The sequence below is a fragment of the Sphaerodactylus townsendi genome, linkage group LG15 (genome assembly GCF_021028975.2).
Source record: "Sphaerodactylus townsendi isolate TG3544 linkage group LG15, MPM_Stown_v2.3, whole genome shotgun sequence".
Classification (NCBI taxonomy): domain Eukaryota; kingdom Metazoa; phylum Chordata; class Lepidosauria; order Squamata; family Sphaerodactylidae; genus Sphaerodactylus; species Sphaerodactylus townsendi.
The window spans coordinates 25470381-25491407 of NC_059439.1; the positions used below are offsets into that span (position 1 = coordinate 25470381).

A 21027-nucleotide genomic window follows, 5' to 3' on the forward strand; every position below is an offset into this window, starting at 1 on the left:
CTGTGGCTTCGTCAACCAGTTCTCCTAAAATCTTCCTTTGATAGCGCTGGGCACAATCCATGTAGGTGTTTCCCAACATAAGGCTAGTGATATGGCTCTTAGGCACAGAATGTAGTAATGTATATGCTCTACATGAAGTTCCAAAGTTCCACCCCCAGGACCTCCAGTTAAAGGGCTGGAAAGCCATCTGATGATGGCCTCAGAGAACACCATCACCACCAGTTAAAGCTGACAACTGGCACCACAATTGTAACATAGTTGTGTGGTAGAGCATCTAATCTGTACACTGGAGGTCCCATATTCAACCCCGGCACCTCCAGTTGAGGCAGCGAGTGATCGAAAAGACAGGAGAACCAATCAGAGTAGACAATATTGCCCTGAGGACACCCTTGTCCCAACTCAGTAGAAGGTAATTTTCTATATGCACACCACAGCTGATTTACAGAGAATTACTTGTCTTGGTCGGGTTTTTAATTATTATTCTGTATTTTGGCTTTGTCTTATTCCAGATGGTTTCTTCTCCGACGTGTCAATTGTGTTTCATTTTCCACAACCCCAGTTCCTCCTTCTGTTTCTGTTTCCACGCATTCCTTTTCTATTAGAACTCATGGCTGCTGGTCTATTAAGTAAGCAGGCAAGAAACAGCAGGGGACAGATCTTTCCAATGGCGGCAGAGCTCTTATGAACACACTTCAAAGCACAACCCACACAGGGTCCCTCCATTGCAGGCTCTCAGTCTGGTCTCGCCTAATGAAGCACGGCAGCCATTTTGAAGTGTCATGGGCAGACATAAAGCAGTTCATGAAACGCTATTGGTCAAGGCCATGAGAAAGAGGAGGAGAAACAAGAAGAGGACAGAATTGGCTCTTGGGAGATGGGCTCCACTAACAGTCTTTGAGTTCTGGGCCATAGCTTCTTGAATCCAGTCTATGTAGGAGGTGATCCGGGTGTAGACGCCAGGCCGGTTAGCCTCTGAACAGCTAAAGCCAAAGCTCACCACTCCAGCCAGGAACCAAGTGCCATTCAGCTTGCAAGCCAGGGGTCCCCCAGAGTCACCCTGGAAAGAAGGAAACATGGGACACAGTTGCATTTGTGTCAAAAGACAGGAAAGAGCTCACCGCCCATTAAAGGAAATGTTTTCCCCCTAAGGTTAGACATGAGGGCAGGAAATCTGATTGCAGTCTATCAGTTATGGGGGGCACAGTCTTAGCATGCTCAGAGGCACTTCCTTCTTTCACCAGAGAGGATGCTAAACTGCTTATCTCTTTAGAGCTAAACTAGGCATGATTGGGGCTACCATACACATATCCACTTCATGAATACATCACTGTAACTCAACACTGGCAGAATTCAAGAAGGCAAGTCTCTGCCCCATGATGCTTACAGGGAAGGTAACTGTCAGCAGTCATCCCAGTTGTAGAGACAGAGGATGAGTTTCAGTAGAAGGGGGGATCTGCATCAAAAACTTTACAGAAAAAGTAGTTGCTGAGGAGGAATAGGAAGGAAGGAAGGAAGGAAGGAAGGAAGGAAGGAAGGAAGGAAGGAAGGAAGGAAGGAAGGAAGGAAGGAAGGAAGGAAGGAAGGAAGGAAGGAAGGAAGGAAGGAAGGAAGGAAGGAAGGAAGGAAGGAAGGAAGGAAGGAAGGAGGGAGGGAGGGAGGGAGGGAGGGAGGGAGGGAGGGAGGCATTACAGAAGGATTCTGGGAGACAGTTTTCATATACCAGGCAGCGGGGCGGGGGCAAAATCATTTAAGGAAGCAGGAGTCAGGTGGAAGAGGCTGGGGCAGCAGGAAGATCATTGGTTACAAGACGTCATCCACGGCTGAAGCGCACGGACTTGTTGTTCTGTCAAATACTGATGCTGCACCTTAAAGGATTTGCATTTCTAATGTCCTTTCTGTTGAGATGTGCTTTAAGGAATTCGGGGCCTTCTACCTCAGCCACATGCAACACATCAACATTTGTATCAGAGTTGAGAGCCAGGGTGGTGAAGTGGTTAACAGCAGTGGATTATAATCTGGAGAACCGGGTTTGATTCCCCACTCCTCCACATGAGCAGAGGAGCCTTATCTGGTGAGCTGGATTTGTTTCCCCGCTCTTACACCAGAAGCCTGGCTGAGACAGAGATCTTACCTGGCACGAATCCTTCTTTCCTTCTGGGTATCCAGCACAGATCATATCTTTGTGGATCAGCCTGTAGCCTTCCGGCACATCCTCCGAGTCGGAGAAGGTGTTGTTGTGGTACATGCGGTCACAGTCCTCCACGCCCAGGATGGGCACTTTCAATTCCTGCAGGGTCCGAGTAACAAAGGGGGCTGGGAAAGAGGGAGAAGGCTGAGACTGGGCTCAAACTGGAGAGACAGATTCCGTGTTTCTTCTCACGCTAACTGCCAGCAGAACTTTGGCTGTGCGATCCTAAGCAGAGTGATGCTCTTCTAGGTCAACTGAAATCAGTGGTCTTACAAAGATGTAAATCTGCTTAGGACTGCATTATAGAGCTAAGAAAAAGGCACATCTTCACAAGGGGCAGGACTAGACTTACTAACTTAAAATAAAGTTGGCAATTCAGAAAGCTCGCTGCAACTATTTTTACAACGGCATCCAAATATAACTGATGGAGCGAGCAACTCCGCATGCCTGGACACTAGGGGGCGCAACATCTCTCTAAGTATATAAGTATTATATATTATCTCCTTGAATCACGATGTCCCTCTCTTTGGCCTATTATGCATGCTGTGGTTACCCCGCAGCTCTTTTCCCAGCAATGGGCTTTTCCCAGGGTTGTCTGCCGAAATGCCCCTCCAGTAGAACCAGGATATAATGCCAGAATCTACACTCAAAGCAGCCATTTCCTCCAGGGGACCTTATCTCTGTCTGGAGCTGAGCTGTAATTTGGGGGATCTCCAGGCTCCTCACAGAGGCTGGCAACCCAAATCCACTCCCACGAACCCATGTTCCTCCTTACCTTCTGGATAGAGATTGCCCCAGCCAGTGACCCAGCATGACATCCCAGCGGGAAAGGGTTCCGGATCTACAGCACCAGGCAGGCAGATGGGCAAGATGGTCCGGGAGAAATCGACGGGCTTTTCCAGCTGCAGGAGCGCAATATCGGCGCTCAGCCCATCTCCAGCATAATACGGATGCACTATGATTTTGCTGACGCCAGATGAGACCATGCTGGGCAAAGGTTTGGGAAGCTCATACTCTCCCAGGTGTACTCGAAACTCTTCTGGGACCAGTGGTCTGGGGTGGGGGATCCAAAGGAAAATTAGTGTCTTCTGCTAAGTTTAAACCTCTGTTCAGTCAACAACAACCTTTACTTGGCATTTAAAAATAGGTTCTAGAGCATTGCCAGACATTTTTGAAATACAAATCAATAGTACATTCAAAGCACAGACAGGAAGACTGTATATAGCAGTATACATTACTTAGAAAGTTCTGTCACTTGTAAAAGAAATTTTGCTACTTTTTCCAAGAGCATGACATCTGTATTGTTTAACAGAAGCTCCACAACAGAACAGTCAGAGTCACTTTCAGATTTGTCTAGGGCCAGCCTGGGAGAGAAATTCCTAATGCCCACATATCTCGGACAGTCAAGAATAATGTGAGCAAGAGTCTCCACTTGATTTTTACAGTGTGGACAAACCCGATCCTGGAGAGGTATGGATAAGTAACGATCCTTTTTAATGGCCGATGGGAAGGTATTGGATCTGGCCCTTGTAATAATCCATCTCTGTTGGGGTTCAGTTAATAATTCAAGATATTTGGCTATGTGCCCCTGTTCCGGTATTATTCCGACAGAGAGGGGTGAGCATGATTTATTTGCTTGCCCCAACAAGATATGATATTCCTGTTCAGTCTCAAAGTGCAATCCATCTTTATTGCGGTCATAGATCAGCATATGGTGAATAAGATCTTCTTGATTTTTTTAATATTTCAGGGTATAAGCCGCCAGTCCCCTCAGGGCTCAGGGCGGCAAATGACAATAATAACAATATAAAATAGCATAATCATAAAACATTACAAAATAAAACCAACTTTAAAACATGGACAATAGATTAACAGAAGATGGCGCCATCCCATACCCTTATGCATCCCTGGGAGGCCACGTTAACAATGTATTTTTGTAACTTTTGGCATTTATGTATTTTTATAGCTGTCTCAGATAAGTGCACTTATTTTCACTTTTCAATCCACTTAGTAAATCAGTAGTAAGTATCGATGTGCGTGTGTTTGTGTTCTTAAGAAGCAGGACTGGCAGTGTTTTTTGTTTGCCGTTAATTACTATTTAATACACTTCAGTCACATTTGTAGTATGTTAAGCTGGTGTGATTATTCTCGGTATAGCCAGCGAAGCATCTGATGCTCAACAAATTGCTGGCCTGTCCATCAAGTTGACAGTTCAGCCGAGATTTGAACAGGTGACTGCTTAGCTCATGGCATATTTTCCGGCTTGTTAGGATTGCTAATCTCCAGGTGGAGCCAAGAGATTTCCAGATTACGGAGGTGAATTCCCTTGGGGGAAATGACTCCTTCGGTGGGTAGACTCTACCTTCAGATTTCCAGGGATTTCCCAGCCCAGAGTTGGATAATCTACCTGGCTCACCACACTACATCAGAGACAGAGGTGGGATCCAGCAGGTTCTCTCACAGGTTCCCGAGAGTAGGTTACTAATCATTTGTGTGATTAATTGGTGATTTTGCCACGTGATTTTGGCCTTAGTTACGCCCCTCCTCTCAGCAGTAGCGCGCAGAATTTGAAGCAGTCTAGCAGGAGGTGCACCGGCGTGCGTGGCAGCCTGCGCCGACGTGCATTCGTTTCCCGCCCAAGGACCAGCACAGCGGCTTGCCACAGCCCCGCCCAGCAATGCCCCGCCCCCGGAATGCCCGGTCACGCGCCCGTTGTGCCCCGCCCAGCCCCATTGGCACTACGCCACAGTTTGAATCCCACCACCATGGGAACCTGTTACTAAAATTTTTGGATCCCACCACTGATCAGGGACCAAATAAATACCAAAAAGCAAGGAAATGCTAACCGATTAGCCAGCACGGGAGGGTAAAAGCTGCGATCTGATGCCAGTAATATTAACTCACATTAAAAATCTGCGTGTTCAGTACATCTCATACACATTCTCTCAGCACTTAAGATAAATCAACCTGTCCAACGAGCCGCTCCTCACCTGGACACCCACATTTCAGGTTCAAAAATAATAGATTCTAATCACAACTCACAGAGTATCCCGCTTTGCTCCATTGTTGTTTATAGTGATCCTCACACCCCACTGCCATCCCTCTGTCTCCCCCTAGTGGTGCAGAAGAGGTAGCGCCTCTCGACACGCTCTTTTTCTCACCCTTCAAAGCAATGGGCAGCTGTCACCACCCACTGGGATGAAATGAGGCTTCCGCCACAAGTGTGCAGTCTGTTGTTCCGTATGCTGACTTGCCAGGGCCATTCCCCTTCATTGGCTTTCTCCCCACCAACGATCCGAGGGGAAGACACTTTGGGCCGGCCGCAGGCTGTGGGGAGAACCAAGAGAGGCTTAAGACCATGCACAGGGAAAGACAGAGGCCCCTTCCGCAGATGTAGAATAATGCATTTTCAGTCCACTTTCAATGCACTTTGAAGCTGTGCAGAATAGCAAAATCCACTTGCAAACAATTGTGAAAGTGAACTGAAAGTGCATTATTCTGCACGTGCGAAAGGGACAAGAGTTAAAATAAGCGCTCTTCCATAGCAAATACAATGGGAGCCACAGTTATTGAGGCCAAATATTTTTCAGAGGGCAGAAATACATCTTCCAATACAGGATGCAATCAATCAATCAATAACCAAAGGGCTTTTCAGACGTCTCTGTAGGACGACAACAGTTAGGAGCACGGGTGAAAGGGAGAAAATCACAACACATGGAAAGAAACAAACCAAGAATTGATTGAAAGGACAGGAGAAATGGCCAAGGACTGAAGTAAGCGTAGTACAACTTGTATATTTTTTGTCCCTCAAGCCAAAGTACTAAAAGGGGGTGGGGGTGTTAAATCAGGACAGTGACACACACAGGAAGAAAAAGTTAACACCACTTTCCTGCAGCTAGATATAATGTTGGCTCTCCTCTGGCAACTATTATTGATTTTTAAACAAAAAACAGTACATCAGAATCATGGATCTCCTACTGCTTACACAAGGAAGGAAGGAAGGAAGGAAGGAAGGAAGGAAGGAAGGAAGGAAGGAAGGAAGGAAGGAAGGAAGGAAGGAAGGAAGGAAGGAAGGAAGGAAGGAAGGAAGGAAGGAAGGAAGGAAGGAAGGAAGGAAGGAAGGAAGGAAGGAGAACATTTTAACATTCAGCTTCAACATTAGAATAACTTGACTGGATATCTATCCAGAGTTTGGATTTTGACATTTTCTTGTTGAGTGTCATTTTCTTAAACATTACTTTCTGAAATCAAATCAGTTCTATGATGTTCACCAGAGCAGATATTAGACAAACAGAAGTAGGAACAAAGAACCGGATGGACAGTTGGATGGGTGGACGTAAGAGACAAACATAGGGAAATGAATCCATGCAGAAAAGAATGGGCAAATAAACAAAGCAAGCTAGTTGTTTCAATGGGGAAAATGTGGCAGAGGCACATATGTAGTGATGAACAGATGAATGGAAGCTGTACCTGCATGGAAAGTCCACAGGTTGTCCTATTTCAGGAGGTTTAGAGTGACCTGAGTATCTCCAGGATACAGGATTACAATCTCCCATCAGCCCCTGCCAGCATGGCCAATTGTAGGGGCTGATGGGAATTGTAGTCCATAACATCTGGAGTGCCAAAGGTTCGCCACCACTGTCCTATTTGGTGGGCTTCGTGCCCACATTAACTGAACATCAATGTAACATCTTCGAGGGACTTAGGCGAACAGCTAACAGAGAATCACTTGCGATAGCAGTCTCTCTGAGTCAAGCAGAAACCTCAAAGGCGCAGATAGATGCCAGATGTTTCCAGGTGTTGCTCCAGAGTTTCTGCCAGGGCTTGCTCCAGAGCTTAAGCCTCTGTCAGGAATTGTGTAAGGCAGTTTTGGTTTGGGCCAAGTCTTTCATGTTTCCCCATTTCCCCCGCCAATCCCGGTTCATTTCCTGAGTCTAAAGGGCAGGGCAGATCGTAAACGCGAACAATTAACTAATGAAAAATAATCGAGGGTTGTTGTGAGCAGACGGAGCGCGAGACGTGGATGTGGGCAGATAGGCGCGGCTGCCGCAAGTCAGCAGGGAGGAATGTGCACTTCAAAAAAGGAAGGTTTGCCAAGTGATAGACAGGCAAATGAGAGGTTTTCAGGGAAGAACGACTGGCGCAGAAGGATAAAAACAGACCTTTCAGGGACACGGGGAGCGCTCCAGCTCAGAAGTATTTGGGGCATGCTCCCTCTGTGGGTCACCACCCCAGCCAAATTACAGCATCCACAGCACATCCCTGCCTGAACCCACAACACTTGCAGTAGGAAGGCTGGTCAGCCCATGCAGGAGAATCAGTTTTGTGTACACGTGAGGAAACAACACCACACAACAGATGGAGTCTTCTGGTTTCCTTGTTTATGCACTTATATATGCACTTGCATACACACTTTTTCTTATATACGCTCTTTCTTATATAAAGAAGAAGAGTTTGGATTTATATCCCCCCTTTCTCTTCTGTAGGAGACTCAAAGGGGCTGACAATCTCCTTTCCCTTCCCCCCTCACAACAAACGCCCTGTGAGGTAGGTGGGGCTGAGAGAGCTCCGAGAAGCTGTGACTACCCCAAGGTCACAGCTGGCATGTGTGAGAGTGCACAGGCTAATCTGAATTCCCCAGATAAGCCTCCACAGCTCAGGCGGCAGAGCGGGGAATCAAACCCAGTTCCGCCACATTAGAATGCACCTGCTCTTAACCATTATGCCACCGCTGCTCCTTATGTATGCACTTATATATGCCTTTACATACACACTTTTTCTTATATACGCCCTTTCTTATATAAACACTTCCTTACATGTGCACTTCCTTTCCCGTTTCTGTTTCTGCACTCAGACATTAAGCACGTGATCGACAGCCCCCATGATGTAGTGGTCAGAGTTTCAGACTGAGATCTGGAATACCCAGGTTTGAATCCCAGGAGGGGAAAACAATGCCGTATGCAGTTCTGGGCGCCCACTCAGAAGATAAGCAGGATATCGGTCTGTCAGTCAGTCACCTAGGCCTGTCTCCACATTGCTGAAGCTGTTTTGCGCCAAAAGTATCTCAGTAACTTGAAAAACAAATAGGAGTAGGAAAGAGAGAATATGTGGCGTAGTGGCTAAGAGCAGGTGCACTCTGATCTGGAGGAACCGGATTTGATTCCCAGCTCTGCCGCTTGAGTTGTGGAGGCTTATCTGGGGAATTCAGATTAGCCTGTGCACTCCCACACACGCCAGCTGGGTGACCTTGGGCTAGTCACAGCTTTCCGGAGATCTCTCAGCCCCACCTACCTCACAGGGTGTTTGTTGTGAGGGGGGAAGGGCAAGGAGATTGTAAGCCCCTTTGAGTCTACTGCAGGAGAGAAAGGGGGGATATAAATCCAAACTCTTCTTCTTCTTCTTCTTCTTCTACTGCACAAAAAGAGAGAGTAGGGACTTACAGTGTGGTCCTAAGGAGAGTTACTCCGGTCTAAATGGACTTAGACTGGAGTAACTATACCTAGGATTGCACTTTTGGGATCTAGGAATGTTCAGGCGGCTAAAGGAAGCTGGAAGTAATTTTTCTATATACATCACCCCCTGCAGCAGAGTTGGAGTACAGGGACCGTAGAATAGCCACTATTTTACTTTTTCTGATGTCCCCTTTAGCTACAGTCTTTTCCAAGGGCACGATTTGGCTACGATGCATTCAAGAGCACACACACACACCACGTTTCCCTGCAGAAGATGTTATTAGGGTCCCTTCCCCCGTTATCTTTTCTCACCTCTTTGAGACGAACTGTTTTCAATACCTGCAAGAGGAAAGAGAAAAGGGAGTCAGGAAAAGTATACGGGAAGACCAGGAGGGCAGTTAGAAAATTCAGATCTGGTGGCATCTGTTTCGTGCTAACTCTCCAAGCACATTCTGTAAGGAGCCCACCCAAACCCCAACCCCGGCATGCCAGTGAGTCCAAGGTGGGGCAAGCCAGGCCAAAGAGGAATGCCAAAGCCAGATTCCTTGTTCAGTGCTGCAACTGAGCCCTCTCTGGGGTGTTCTAATCAGCATCTCCAGTCTCCCAAGCATAGCATTGCAGAGATGAGAACAAAGAGGTAACTCAACACTCCTGCGGGTTAAACAGAAGGACGGATTGTATTGGTCCGGCTGAGTGTTTGGCAGGGTGCTGGCTTCATACCCCGGCTCACAGACTTCGGCCAAAACAGGGAAGAGAAATATTTATTTATTTATTTATTTATTTATTTATTTATTTATCTATTTATTTATTTATCTATTTATCTATTTATTATATTTGTATACCGCCCTCCCCCGAAGGGCTCAGGGCGGTGAACATAAATATACGGATAGAGCACAAAAGAAATCAGTACATCTCAATAATTAAATAAATCATAATAAAATGGCTCTATATACTTTAAATCATTAAAACCCCATTAAAAGCAGCGTATCAGTATCAGTACAATAAATAATACACAGAAGGCGGCCTACTAACCAATCCCCTAAAAGAGGGGAGGGACGGCAGGATCCCCAGATGTTAACGGGTGGGGGGGCATCAGCGGCCAGCCTCCCCAAAGGCCCGGCGGAACAGCTCAGTCTTGCAGGCCCTGCGGAACTCGTTGGAGATCCCGCAGGGCCCACACAGCTGGGGGGAGAGCGTTCCACCAGGCCGGGCCAGAGCTGTAAAGGCTCTGGCTCGGGTAGAGGCCAGCCGCATCATGGAGGGGCCAGGGATCACCAGCAAATTGGCCTCCGCAGAGTGCAGAGGCCGGTTCGGGACATATGGGGCAAGACGGTCCCGCAGGTACAAATGCATTCTGAAAAGTACAAATGCATTCTGAAATGTTGTGCCTTGCATAGACACAAGCAGAAAAATCCTCCCAGATATAGTAGCCCACACTGACATCCCAGATCACACACCTATAAGAGTTAGAGTTGAGCTGGCATAGCCCAGAGCACGTGAAGACGTGGCATAGCCCAGAGCATCCCTCCTCTGCCACTGACTCCCTAGGTGGACTGGGGCAGTCCACTCTCTTCTATTTTCAGGCCCTCCCATTGGAAATATGGATTAATAATAATGCCCTACTTTGCAAGGCTGCAGAGGTGTATCTAGGGAACATGTAGCCCAGTGCAAAATTTCAGTTCCCACCCCCACCCCGGTATGGGTGGCTGCCCTCCCCCACCACGACCTAACGACCAGAGGTGGGATCCAACCACTTCTCACCACTTCTCTAGAATTGGTTACTAATGTTTTCTGAGTGCCGAGAAGGGGTTACTAAAGCAACCTCCCTGCCCAATAGGGACTGGAGGTGCGTGTGTGCGGCGGTGCCCCTGTTTGAACCCCACCACCATCGGAACCTGTTATTAAAATGTTTGGATCCCACCACTGATAACGACGTTTTTTGCACCAGGTCTTGAAGTCAGTGTATGGACCTGGGGGGAAGGAGGAGGAGTGTGGGGAGTGATTTTCCGCCCCCCACGTGACTAAATGGCCACAGCCCGGGGACATTTGACTCCATATGTTCCCCTTGGGCGGTACGCCCCTGCAAGGCTGTTATAAGGATCAACAGATCATGCGTGTGAAGCGGTTCGAGCACCAAACTAGATGAAATCATTCGTAATCAGGATCTTTTATGGATTTTTTTTTAATTACTTGGTGGCACCAAGCAGCTGTTTTGGGTTGCTGGGGCGGGGTCTTGTTTAAAGCCCTCTCCTCCAATGCCTTTTCCACACTTCAAAGCATTCTTCTAAAGCTGCTGTTAGCTCTGTGGGCAGGGAAGGGCAGCGTCAGGCGTCTGCATGGTTACAATGCCCTCTCACCAAGCAAACCTTCCCCTAACCTCAAAGCAAGAATATGGTCTGGGCTTCTCCTTGAACATGCTATTTAAGTTGCGAAGCATGACGACGATTAATACGAACTGGCAGGGCCCTGAGGGTTTGTCAGCTTCACGGCAGGCAGAAATCACACCAGCAAACTCTTCTGTGTCAGGAGGAGAACGGCACCCGTTGCAACGTACTTGCCGAGCAGCTAGGCATAGTCCCTAGAGCAGGAGCCTAAGATGGTGCCTGTGGTGGAGATATCATTCAGGCACGCTGCATGCTAAATGTCTTCCTCTAATTTGCTGGATTCCAATTTGCAACCACCACCTTCACTCAGAGACCAGGGGTCATGAGGCTTTCTGCTTTACCGAACTAAGGCTGGTTGCCCAGAGCTTCTGAGGAGACCCTTGGCTTCTAGGCCCCTTGATGTGTTCCCAAATTCCCTCCAAGAATCCACCGGCTGTTGCTTCCAGAGCCGCCCCATTACGACAAACTAGCCTTCACTCTTCTCTCAGTAAAAGCCAGGATATGCCCTAAGGCAGTGGTTCTCAACCTGTGGGTCGCGACCCCTTTGGGGGTCGAACGACCCTTTCACAGGGGTCGCTTAAGGCCATCGTAAAAGGGTCTTTTTATATTTTATAAATACCAATGTTATGGTTGGGGGTCACCACAACATGAGGAACTGATTTAAAGGGCTGCGTCATTAGGAAGGTTGAGAACCACTGTCCTAAGGCATATCAGTATTCATCCAATACAAAATACACCGTCCTGATATCTTGTTCTCCCTGGACAAGAGAGCAGGGATTGTTCCCACCTTTCCAGGTGACCTCCCCAGCTCCTGGTCACTCACCTGTCAGCAGCAGGAGCAGCAAAGCAATCTGGGAGCAGCAGGTAATCTGCATGGTCCAGCCAGCCCTGGGTGGTCTAGCTCTGATGCCTCAGGAAGGAGAATGACAGAGGAGGAGGCAGAGAGCACCCGGCTGGGATGCTGGAGTCAAGTACCCCGTGGCAGGGCTGGCGCTTGTCAAAAAGGGAGCAGCCGTGTTGGCGTCACGAGAAATCAGGGAACTGCCAAAAGGCTGAACCTGATCTGTGGGTATTGTCCTCCCCACCCCACCCCCAAGCACCTGGCAAGGCGAGCTGAGCTGCCTCCTCCTCACTGGGAAACCAGCCTTCTCTAATCATCTCAGCCTTCTTCTCTGGGCCAGAAGAAGAAGAAGAAGAAGTCAGTGGCTCGACAGCCCAATGGAAGGAGGTGTGAGTTGAGTTACTAGATGGGTTAAGGGCAACAGATATTGGCTGGTAGGATGAACCCAAGCAGAAGTTTCTGTATGTTTACAGCAGGGCCTTCGCTTGTGGCGGGGGCGGGATGAGCATTTGGTGCCCCACCTCACTGGTAGCACCGTTCCACCACACCTAAGAATTTTGTTTTTAAAAGGCTTTTAAATGCCTGACTGCTTCCATTTAAGTGCCATTTTTTTGGTTTAAAAATTATAAGATCAGTGAGAAGGGATGGTCCCTCCACCCCCCAAAAAAACCTTGGTTGTGGTCCAAACTCCACCCAACTGATTCTGCCCCAGAGTGTTCATGGCAGAGGGTGAACTTTTATTTAGATCGCTATCAGTCCAACAAAGCTAAAGTAATCCGGGGGGAGGGGCTTTTATCTGTTATGACGCTCAGCTTGCATGGCAGAGTGCTTAGTGGGTTGAGTTGGCCAGTCCACAGTGGCATAGAGCCAAGGGGGGAGGGGGCACGCAATGCAGTGGGCACATGCCGGGGCGGGGGCATGGTGGGGGCATTCCGGGCAGAGGTGGGATCCAGCAAGTTCTCACCAGTTCCCGAGAGTGGGTTACTAATCATTTGTGTGTGCCGAGAGGGGGTTACTAGTTGGGTCTGCTTTTCCACCTCCACGCCCTCGCCTCCCCGGGAGGCGTACTGCCTTTGAACGTGAAGGTTCCATATAGCAATTGCGACTAATCATGTAACTCCCTGAACTGGGTTAATCCCTTTCAGGTACTGCAATTCATGGATTCTCAGCCTTTCGTACCTTTTATCTCACCATTGCTGTGTTCAGATTTGTGAGTTGGGGCATTTTCCATAATGTGATGATGATTTAGAAATGACCTGGTGCCAAAAACATTTTGGGGGTTGTGGTGGGGTGGCTGCCCATGGGGCGGGCATCCAACTCAGATTTTGTCCAGGGCTCAGGTTTGCCTAGGTATGCCTCTGCCCCCTTTGCTGAGGGGGGGCTGGCGAGGGAACCTGTTACTAAAATTCTTGGATACCACCACTGATTCCGGGGTGGGGGCATTCCAGGGCGGGTGGGAACATGGCAGGTGTGCAGGGCGCATGCGTGCCCATGGCGCAGTTCCCCCTTGCACCTGTCCTGCCAGTCCATCCTGGAAACCAGCAGGGGATGGGAGTGTAGGGTTGCCAGATGCAGGCTGGGAAACTCCTAATTTGGAGGCGGAGCCTGGGAGAGACAGGGACGTCAGTGGGGTACAATGCCATAGAGTCCACATTCGGAAACATCCATTTTTCCAGGGGAACTATAATCTGGAGATGACCTCGAATTTCAGGGATCTCATTTGGAGGCTGGGATTCCTGTTAGTCAAGTCAAGTCAAGCTTTACTGGCATATCAGCATAAGAGACAGACAGGGGAAAAAATATCCATACATAGCATAATAGATCTTGAGAAATGGCCGCAGTGCTGTAGAAATCTTACTCAACATTTGTAGACACATGTCTATAGCGAGACGTAGAAATCATTATTTAACAGGTAGAAGATTTTTTGTTGGTCTGATAAGATTTTTTTTCTTTGCCAGACCCGGTTGCAAAAGATTTAGTCTCATCTCATATCTCATATAGAGGGCAGTGAAGAAGAAGAAGAAGAAGAAGAAGAAGAAGAAGAAGAAGAAGAAGAAGAAGAAGAAGAAGAAGAAGAAGAAGAAGAAGAAGAAGAAGAAGAAGAAGAAGAAGAAGAAGAAGAAGAAGACGATGCCGACGCCGATGAGGAGGAGGAGGAGGAGGAGGAGGAGGAGGAGGAGGAGGAGGAGAGTAGTTTGGATTTATATCCCCCTTTCTCTCCTATAGGAGGCTCAAAGGGGCTAACAATCTCCTTGCCCTCCTCCTCACCACAACAAACACCCTGTGAGGTAGGTGGGGCTGAGAGAGCTCCGAAGAACTGTGACTAGCCCAAGGTCACCCAGCTGGCGTGTGTGGGAGTGCATAGGCTAATCTGGTTCACCAGATAAGCCTCCACAGCTCAAGCGGCACAGTGGGGAATCAAACCCGTTTTCCCAGATTAGAATGCACCACTCTTAACCACTACGCCACTGCTTCTCTTTGAGCAATTCTACACAGTTCACAGTGACCATGCAAATTCTCTCATGATAGGGAATTTTCAATTGTCTGCCTTGAAACAAAGCTGAAGGTAACACATTACATCTCGCACATGTAAAGGCTCGGCTGATTGGGCTGTTAGCTGGATTAAGTAATTTGCTATACAAGCTACCTTGGGGTAGATTCCAAAGGAGAGCAGAGAACAGAACTTACTGGTTTCTCTGGTGAGATTCTGATACTCTTCATTGATCAGCCTCCTTCTCAAGCTCTGAAGGATTTAATTGGCTGGTAAGGCCCCTTCCGCACACGCAAAATAATGCATTTTCAAACCACTTTCACAACTGTTTCCAAGTGGATTTTGCTATTCCGCACAGCTTCAAAGAGCACTGAAAGCAGTTTGAAAGTGCATTATTCTGCATGTGCGGAATGAGCCTAACATTGCCAAAGCCTTGGGCGACCAACCTGGAGGAAGTATTTTAGCTTCTGTGCATGCCCACCACTCAGATCTTTGGAAGGTGGGCAAAGCTTCAGACATTAAACTCGGGACCTCCAGACTGAAGCATAAATGTGCCCAGAACTTGAAGGTCGCTAGCCGTGCCATGGTTTCGAGAAGATGTTGGCCAGTTTCCAAACACAGAGCAGCATACGGCACCCAATGGGGCACACCTAGAATCTTCTGTAAGAAGCAAGGTTGAATCTGCTCAACCGAGCAATTCCAGGCTCCTATCCATAGTGGTGCCCCATAAAGCAGTTGCTGGGCCACCTCGGCACTGAAACTTTTGATGGCTGCTGGGACAAATTGACGGCCCTTGGTGTAAAAGAAACATATAATAGCCATGGTGCTGTTTTCACTTCCTAAAATCGCTAGATTTCTGTGTGTGTGGCCCAGTTTGCTTTAAAGTGGGAGTTAAGGCCCAAATATCTGAAATGTTCAGTGTTCCTATTAAAGGGGGTTGGGGAAGTGGGAAATTCAAGCCAGGATAGGCAGATTCTTTAAATTTAGGGGCCAGATCCCCCAGCCAAGCTGCTCTGGGGAGCCAACTTTTCCTGGCGATATGGGAGGGTTGTCCATCTCCATTGCCTGCACCCAGGTGACAATTCTGGTATTCCCTGAGGTCTGCCATCCAAATACTTGCCAGGTCGACCCTGCTTCAGCTTCTGAAATCTGATGAGATCAGACTAGTTTGGGCTGTCCAGGTCAGAACAAGTGTGCGCGTAAAGTGCAGTCAAGTCACCCAGTAGGATTTGCAAGGCAAGAGATTAACAGAGGTGGCTTGCGATTGCCTTCCTCTGCATAAAGGCCCTGCTATTTCTTGGTGGTCTCCCATCCAAGTGCTAATGTAACCCCTCTGTTCAGAATGGGTTGACCCAGAAAGGGGGCTGGAGACTCAAAGCAGCAGAAGGCTGCAAAAACTGGTGAAGTTGGAGGAAGCAAGGCTACCAGGCTGGGACCTTGATTTAATTCTGTATAAGCTCTTAACACCTTGTTTAAGGTAACTGCAAAGATTGTTGGGAACTAGTGGGAAGGGAGTTGTTTATTTTTGCTATATTTGTAAATGTTAGAACTTATTGTTTCAGGGCTTGCTATGTATGTGTAATTGATGGGAGATAGTTTGGGGACCTTCATCATCTTGGATCCCATTCACCAAGCCTCTGAAGTCTTCATAAGCCAACCACCAGCAGGAAGAATTGGACTTGGCATTTATCAGTAGATTGTCAAGATAAGGACTTGAAATGCAACCTAGAAGGACTGTAAATTGTTAATGTTAAATGTTAATGTTAAAAGCATTATTTGTTAAGGAAGTAAACCATTTTGTTTTAAAATTTAGTTCTTTGCAACTCCTTCCAAGTTCTTCCCCACAGAACCCACAGTTAGAGGTTAGATTGACCCAGCTTAGCTTCTGAGATCTTGATGAGATAAAGCTGGCCTGGGGCCATCCAGGTCAGACCCTGCTTCATAAATAGAAAATGTCACTGGATACAGTATGCCATTCAGAGAAGCAGCTGCCTCTGCAGTTCTTTTTGTTGATGCTTACATCCAGAGATTGGGGCCATGACCAGATAAGGCAAATGTTCCTGCAAACCTGAGAAGAGCCAAGTTTGTAGAAAAGTCTGAAATCTTTTTTTTTTTACCCTTCTGGGCTTGCCAACAGGAGAAAAATGTTTCCTGTTCCTTTGATGGAGATGTAATGTATGGGAAAGGGCAGCTCATTGCTTGGAGGCAAATAACATCACCTGCTAAAGATGGGCCAGATAAAGGTCTAATAAAGGGATGGGTTATTTTCTTTCCAGACAGCTTTATTTATTTTTATTAATTTACAAAATTTTCATCCTGCCTTTCTGCCCTCACAAGAGTCACCAAGATGGTGAATAAATTAACACATACATAATAAAATCACATTTTAAAACTATTGGGAGGCTAACCAGGTAAACATAAGTACCGACCTCACCACAAGTAACAACCCTACGTTCTTCCTTCCGTTCTTTGAGGGCCCTTCTCAAAACTCACCTTTTCCACCCTTTGGCGCAGTCCCTTATCTCCCCTTCCCTCCTGAAGCTAAGCCTAAGTGCATAAAATTGAGATGGATTTACATCTCTCCTATGGTTATCTCTTAAGTTTTGAATTGGAAGCTCCTCGGGGCCGGGCCTTAGTTTCCTGTCTTGACGTTCTTCTAGTTACTCCTGCAGAGCGGACACAGCCTTCCTTCCCATCTCCTCCTGGCCTCTCGTTCATTTCCCAGCCCTCACGTGTCTCCCACAGGAGCAACTGATAGCTTGAGCACTGGAAAAGCCGGTTTCCCTGGAATCATGCTGGTAAACAACAACCTGACTTGCCAGCATCTTCTAGCTGGTCTGAGTCACGCCAGCCCCATCACCAGTCACTAGTGTGATTCTGGACAATGACAATTGTACATTTTTGGGTAGGCATTAAGCATCGGGATGGATTTCAGTTCTTATGTACAGCACAGGACACAGTACTGTCTAGTGGTACTTTTGGCTGTTACGGTTTCACGCTAAGGTGCTTTGTTTGTATAGCAGCCTGAATTTCCTCTAAGGCCGTGGTAGTGAACCTTTGGCACTCCAGAAGTTATGGACTACAATTCCCATCAGCCCCTTCCAGCATGGTCAATTGGCAAAAAGGGGGAGGGAGGTGGCCATGCTGGCAGGGGCTGATGGGAATTGCAGTCCATAACATCTGGAGTGCCAAAGGTTCGCCACCACTGCTCTAAGGCATATGTGTCAAACTCGTGACCCTCCAGATGTTATGGACTACAGTTCCCATCATCCCCTGCCAGAATCATGCTGGCAGGGGATGATGGGAACTGTAGTCCATAACATCTGGAGGGCCGCAAGTTTGACACCTGTGCTGTAGAGCCAGGAATTATTCAGCTAAGAGAAACCAAAATAATTAAGGGATGGATAACTGTTCTCCAGACTAGAGAAATCAACTCCTCTAAAGAAAAAGACTGCTTTGGAGAATGGACTCTATGGCATTATATCCAGAGGTGGGATCCAGCAGGTTGTCACAGGTTCCCGAGAGTAGGTTACTCATTATTTGTGTGTGCTGAGAGGGGGTTACTAATTGGTGATTTTGCCACGTGATTTTTGCCTTAGTTACGCCCCTCCTCTCAGCAGTAGCGCTCAGAACTTGAAGCAGCCGAGCAGGAGGTGCACCAGCGTGTGTGGCAGCCTGCGCCTGTGTGCATTCGTTTCCCGCCCAAGGACCAGTGCTTAGAGAAGGTCACCTGCCAGGAATACATAGTGGCAAAGGCCCCTTCCGCACATGCAGAATAATGCACTTTCAAACCACTTTCAAAGGACTTCACAGCTGGATTTTTACTGTGCAAAATAGCAAAATGCACTTGCAAACAATTGTGGAAGTGGATTGAAAGTGCATTATTCTGCATGTGCAGAAGAGGCCAAAGATGTGGATTCAGATCAGAGCAAAGGAAGCACGTCACTCAAAGAGCGACGGATTTGTGGAACTAACTGCCTAGGATACAGTACAGATGCTTGGTTTCGTTGGCTTTTAAAGGGGGGGGTTAACAAATTTGTGGGGGATACGTTCACCAGTGGCTATTAGCTATGATAACTACATGGGATGTAATTGATAACTATCAGAATACCAGCAGTAGGGGCAGCAAATGGGGAAGATTTGGGACTCTCTGTGCTTTGCTTGAAGGTCTACAGGTGGCCAGCATGGAAAACAGGATTCTAGACTAGATAGACCACTGGTCTAATCTAAGACAGTGGTTCTTTTGTTCTTATTTAAGGAGTCCCATAAGTGTCCTAATATGCTTCATACCATATGTATATCAAAGGTGTACCTCTCAAAAAGCATACACAAGTTCAAAGGGAAGGCCAAGATATTCCAGAGGTCCTTATTTAGCAGGGAAAATCTCTGCTTTCTCAGATCTGTCCCTGATAAATGTTTTTTTCTTAGTTCCAATTTTTACTTTCTATAAGTGCCTTCTTTTAAAAAAAACAGCACGAGTTGCTAGAGCTGTCATTTGCTTCTGAGCAGGTGGGTGGATGCATCCAGGATTAGATCCAGGCAGTTGTTATGTTGCAGATGATCCATTATCCCTCCTTCCCATGGCCCTTGTTTCCCATGGCTCTGTATATGCACAGATTTCAATTCAATTTCAATTTCAATAAGCCTTTATTGGCATATACATGATAATATACAATACAGTTCCAGTTAAAAAGTGAATAGTAAAAAACTTCGCGTTTGTCATGCATTCAGTTTACAAACTTCTGACAAAAACTTTGCCACTATAAGGCAACAATGAAAATCCTGACGATTTAAAAGCATAACTACATTATCTGATTCAGTATAATCAATCATAGGGTCTATAGCTTGGATAGCAGGCTGGATCGGAGTTCTTGGTATAATACGCAGTTCAGGAGGATGTGTGGGATGGAATCCAGCTGTCCTATGCTACAGGTACAGAACCTCTTATCGCTTGGAAGACCTTTAAGTCTTCCTCTATGTAGCGGAGATGGCATGATGTTAAATCTAGCCAGCATATAGGCTCTCCTGTGTATGGGATTTGTGAGGGCTGTAATATAATAGGCTGGGTATCCCTGCGTGAAAGGAACTGACACATTTGTTGGTGAACAAGATTTATTTGCCAAGCTCTGCAGTTGTAGATAGTCCATTGCTAACAGCCTCTCTTTAATGAGGGCCAAAGTTTCAGTAAAGGTTAGCATATTGAAGGAGCCACTGTCATAGCCCAGTTCCCCGATCTTTGCTGTAACTATTGTGCACCATTTTGAATGGTGGAGTTATATGCACAGATTTATCACGTTGTAGAGGTCAGGTGAGGACCTGGCAGGCCCAGGTTCAAATCCCGCCTCGGCCATGAAACTCATTAGGTTACCTTGGCTTCTCATTCTCTCAGCCTAACCTACCTCCCAGCTTTGTTGTGCGGATAAAAGGAAGGATGGAAGAACAATGCGCACCATCCTGAGCTCCTGGGAAGGGAGAAATAAACGTGTACTTAACAACAAATAATAACAATGAAAACAAATGATATGGCTTGCTGTTAGCATGAAAGGGCAAATCACTATTTGTCTGAACGTGCCACAAACATTTTTCCGATTCCATTCCTCGCATTTATATCCTGCTTTTCACCCACGTGCCTCAGGCCTCACTACATGACCTCCCTCCCATTTTACCTCCACAACAACCCTGTGAGGTAGCTTATGACGGGGAAAAAAGTGACTGGCCCAAGTCACATGTTTATCTTCTCTCCCCACAAAATAAACACAAACAGGTGTGCGGCGTGAAACTAATTAAGCTGGTTAATTATCTTCTCTTCCCTTCAATAAGGGAATGAATAAACACACGCCTGTGGTGCCCAGTCTACCTCTACAGCCCCAGTGACCAAGAACCCCAGAATTATGCCCCTGTCATCTCCTCCCCCCCCCCACTTTTAGCAACCCTATTAAGACAATATTGAACAAATTTTAGAGTGACAGGGTCTAAATTAGCAGCTCTCAACCTGTGGGTCGCGACCCCTTTGGGGGTTAAACGACCCTTTCACGGGGGTTGCCTAAGACTCTCTGCATCAGTGTTCTCCCTCTGTAAAATGGATAAATGTTAGGGTTGGGGGTCACCACAACATGAGGAACTGTATTAAAGGGGTCACGGCATTAGGAAGGTTGAGAACCACTGGTCTAAATCCTCTGAATAGCTGTACTACAGGGTTGCCAGGAGATCTCCTGGGATTACAATTGATCTCCAGGTAACAGAGGCTCATTCCGCACATGCAGAATAATGCACTTTCAAACTGCTTTCAGTGCTCTTTGAAACTGTGCGGAATGGCAAAATCCACCTGCAAACAGTTGTGAAAGTGGTTTGAAAATGCATTATTCTGCGTGTGCGGAAGGGGCCAGAGATAAATTCACCTGGAGAAAATGTCCGGCTGAGGTCTCTCACTTCTCCAAATCCCTCCCTCTCAGACTCCACCTTCAAATTTCCAGGAATTTCCCAACCTTGTGCTGGCAATACTGGAAATCACTGGTCTTTTCATATGTTTTATCGCTTCCATTGTCTTTTCTGGCTTTATGGTAAACTGCTTCAAGAAACCTATGGGCTGAAAGCATGGAAGATAAGCATTTCAAACCAGCAAACTAAACAAATCAATTGTTGTCATCTTTAACCTCGAGAACCAAGACTGT

General features: G+C 47.0%; 1 protein-coding gene across 1 annotated transcript; it reads right to left on the bottom strand.

The window, feature by feature from the left end:
* Positions 1-453: 453 nt before the first annotated feature.
* LOC125444885 (serine protease 33-like) lies at positions 454-12038 on the bottom strand. The gene is made up of 6 exons (XM_048517635.1): positions 11848-12038; positions 8953-8979; positions 5350-5515; positions 2964-3241; positions 2132-2313; positions 454-1057 (listed from the first exon to the last, which is right to left on the bottom strand). Exons 1-6 carry the CDS (start codon positions 11897-11899, stop codon positions 800-802), a joined length of 963 nt encoding a protein of 320 aa, XP_048373592.1. The 5' UTR covers positions 11900-12038; the 3' UTR covers positions 454-799.
* Between the last annotated feature and the right edge of the window lie 8989 nt (positions 12039-21027).

What these genes read in the sequence shown, in the direction of transcription:
- LOC125444885 (XM_048517635.1), bottom strand. Translation starts at nt 11,899, where the DNA reads ATGCAGATTACCTGCTGCTCCCAGATTGCTTTGCTGCTCCTGCTGCTG. An exon ending in GCTGCCCATTGCTTTGAAGG is followed by an intron (nt 3,242 to 5,349) that starts GTGAGAAAAAGA and finishes CCCCCACCCCAG; the next exon opens with ACCACTGGTCCCAGAAGAGT. An exon ending in GAAAGAAGGATTCGTGCCAG is followed by an intron (nt 1,058 to 2,131) that starts GTAAGATCTCTG and finishes CCTTCTTTCCAG; the next exon opens with GGTGACTCTGGGGGACCCCT.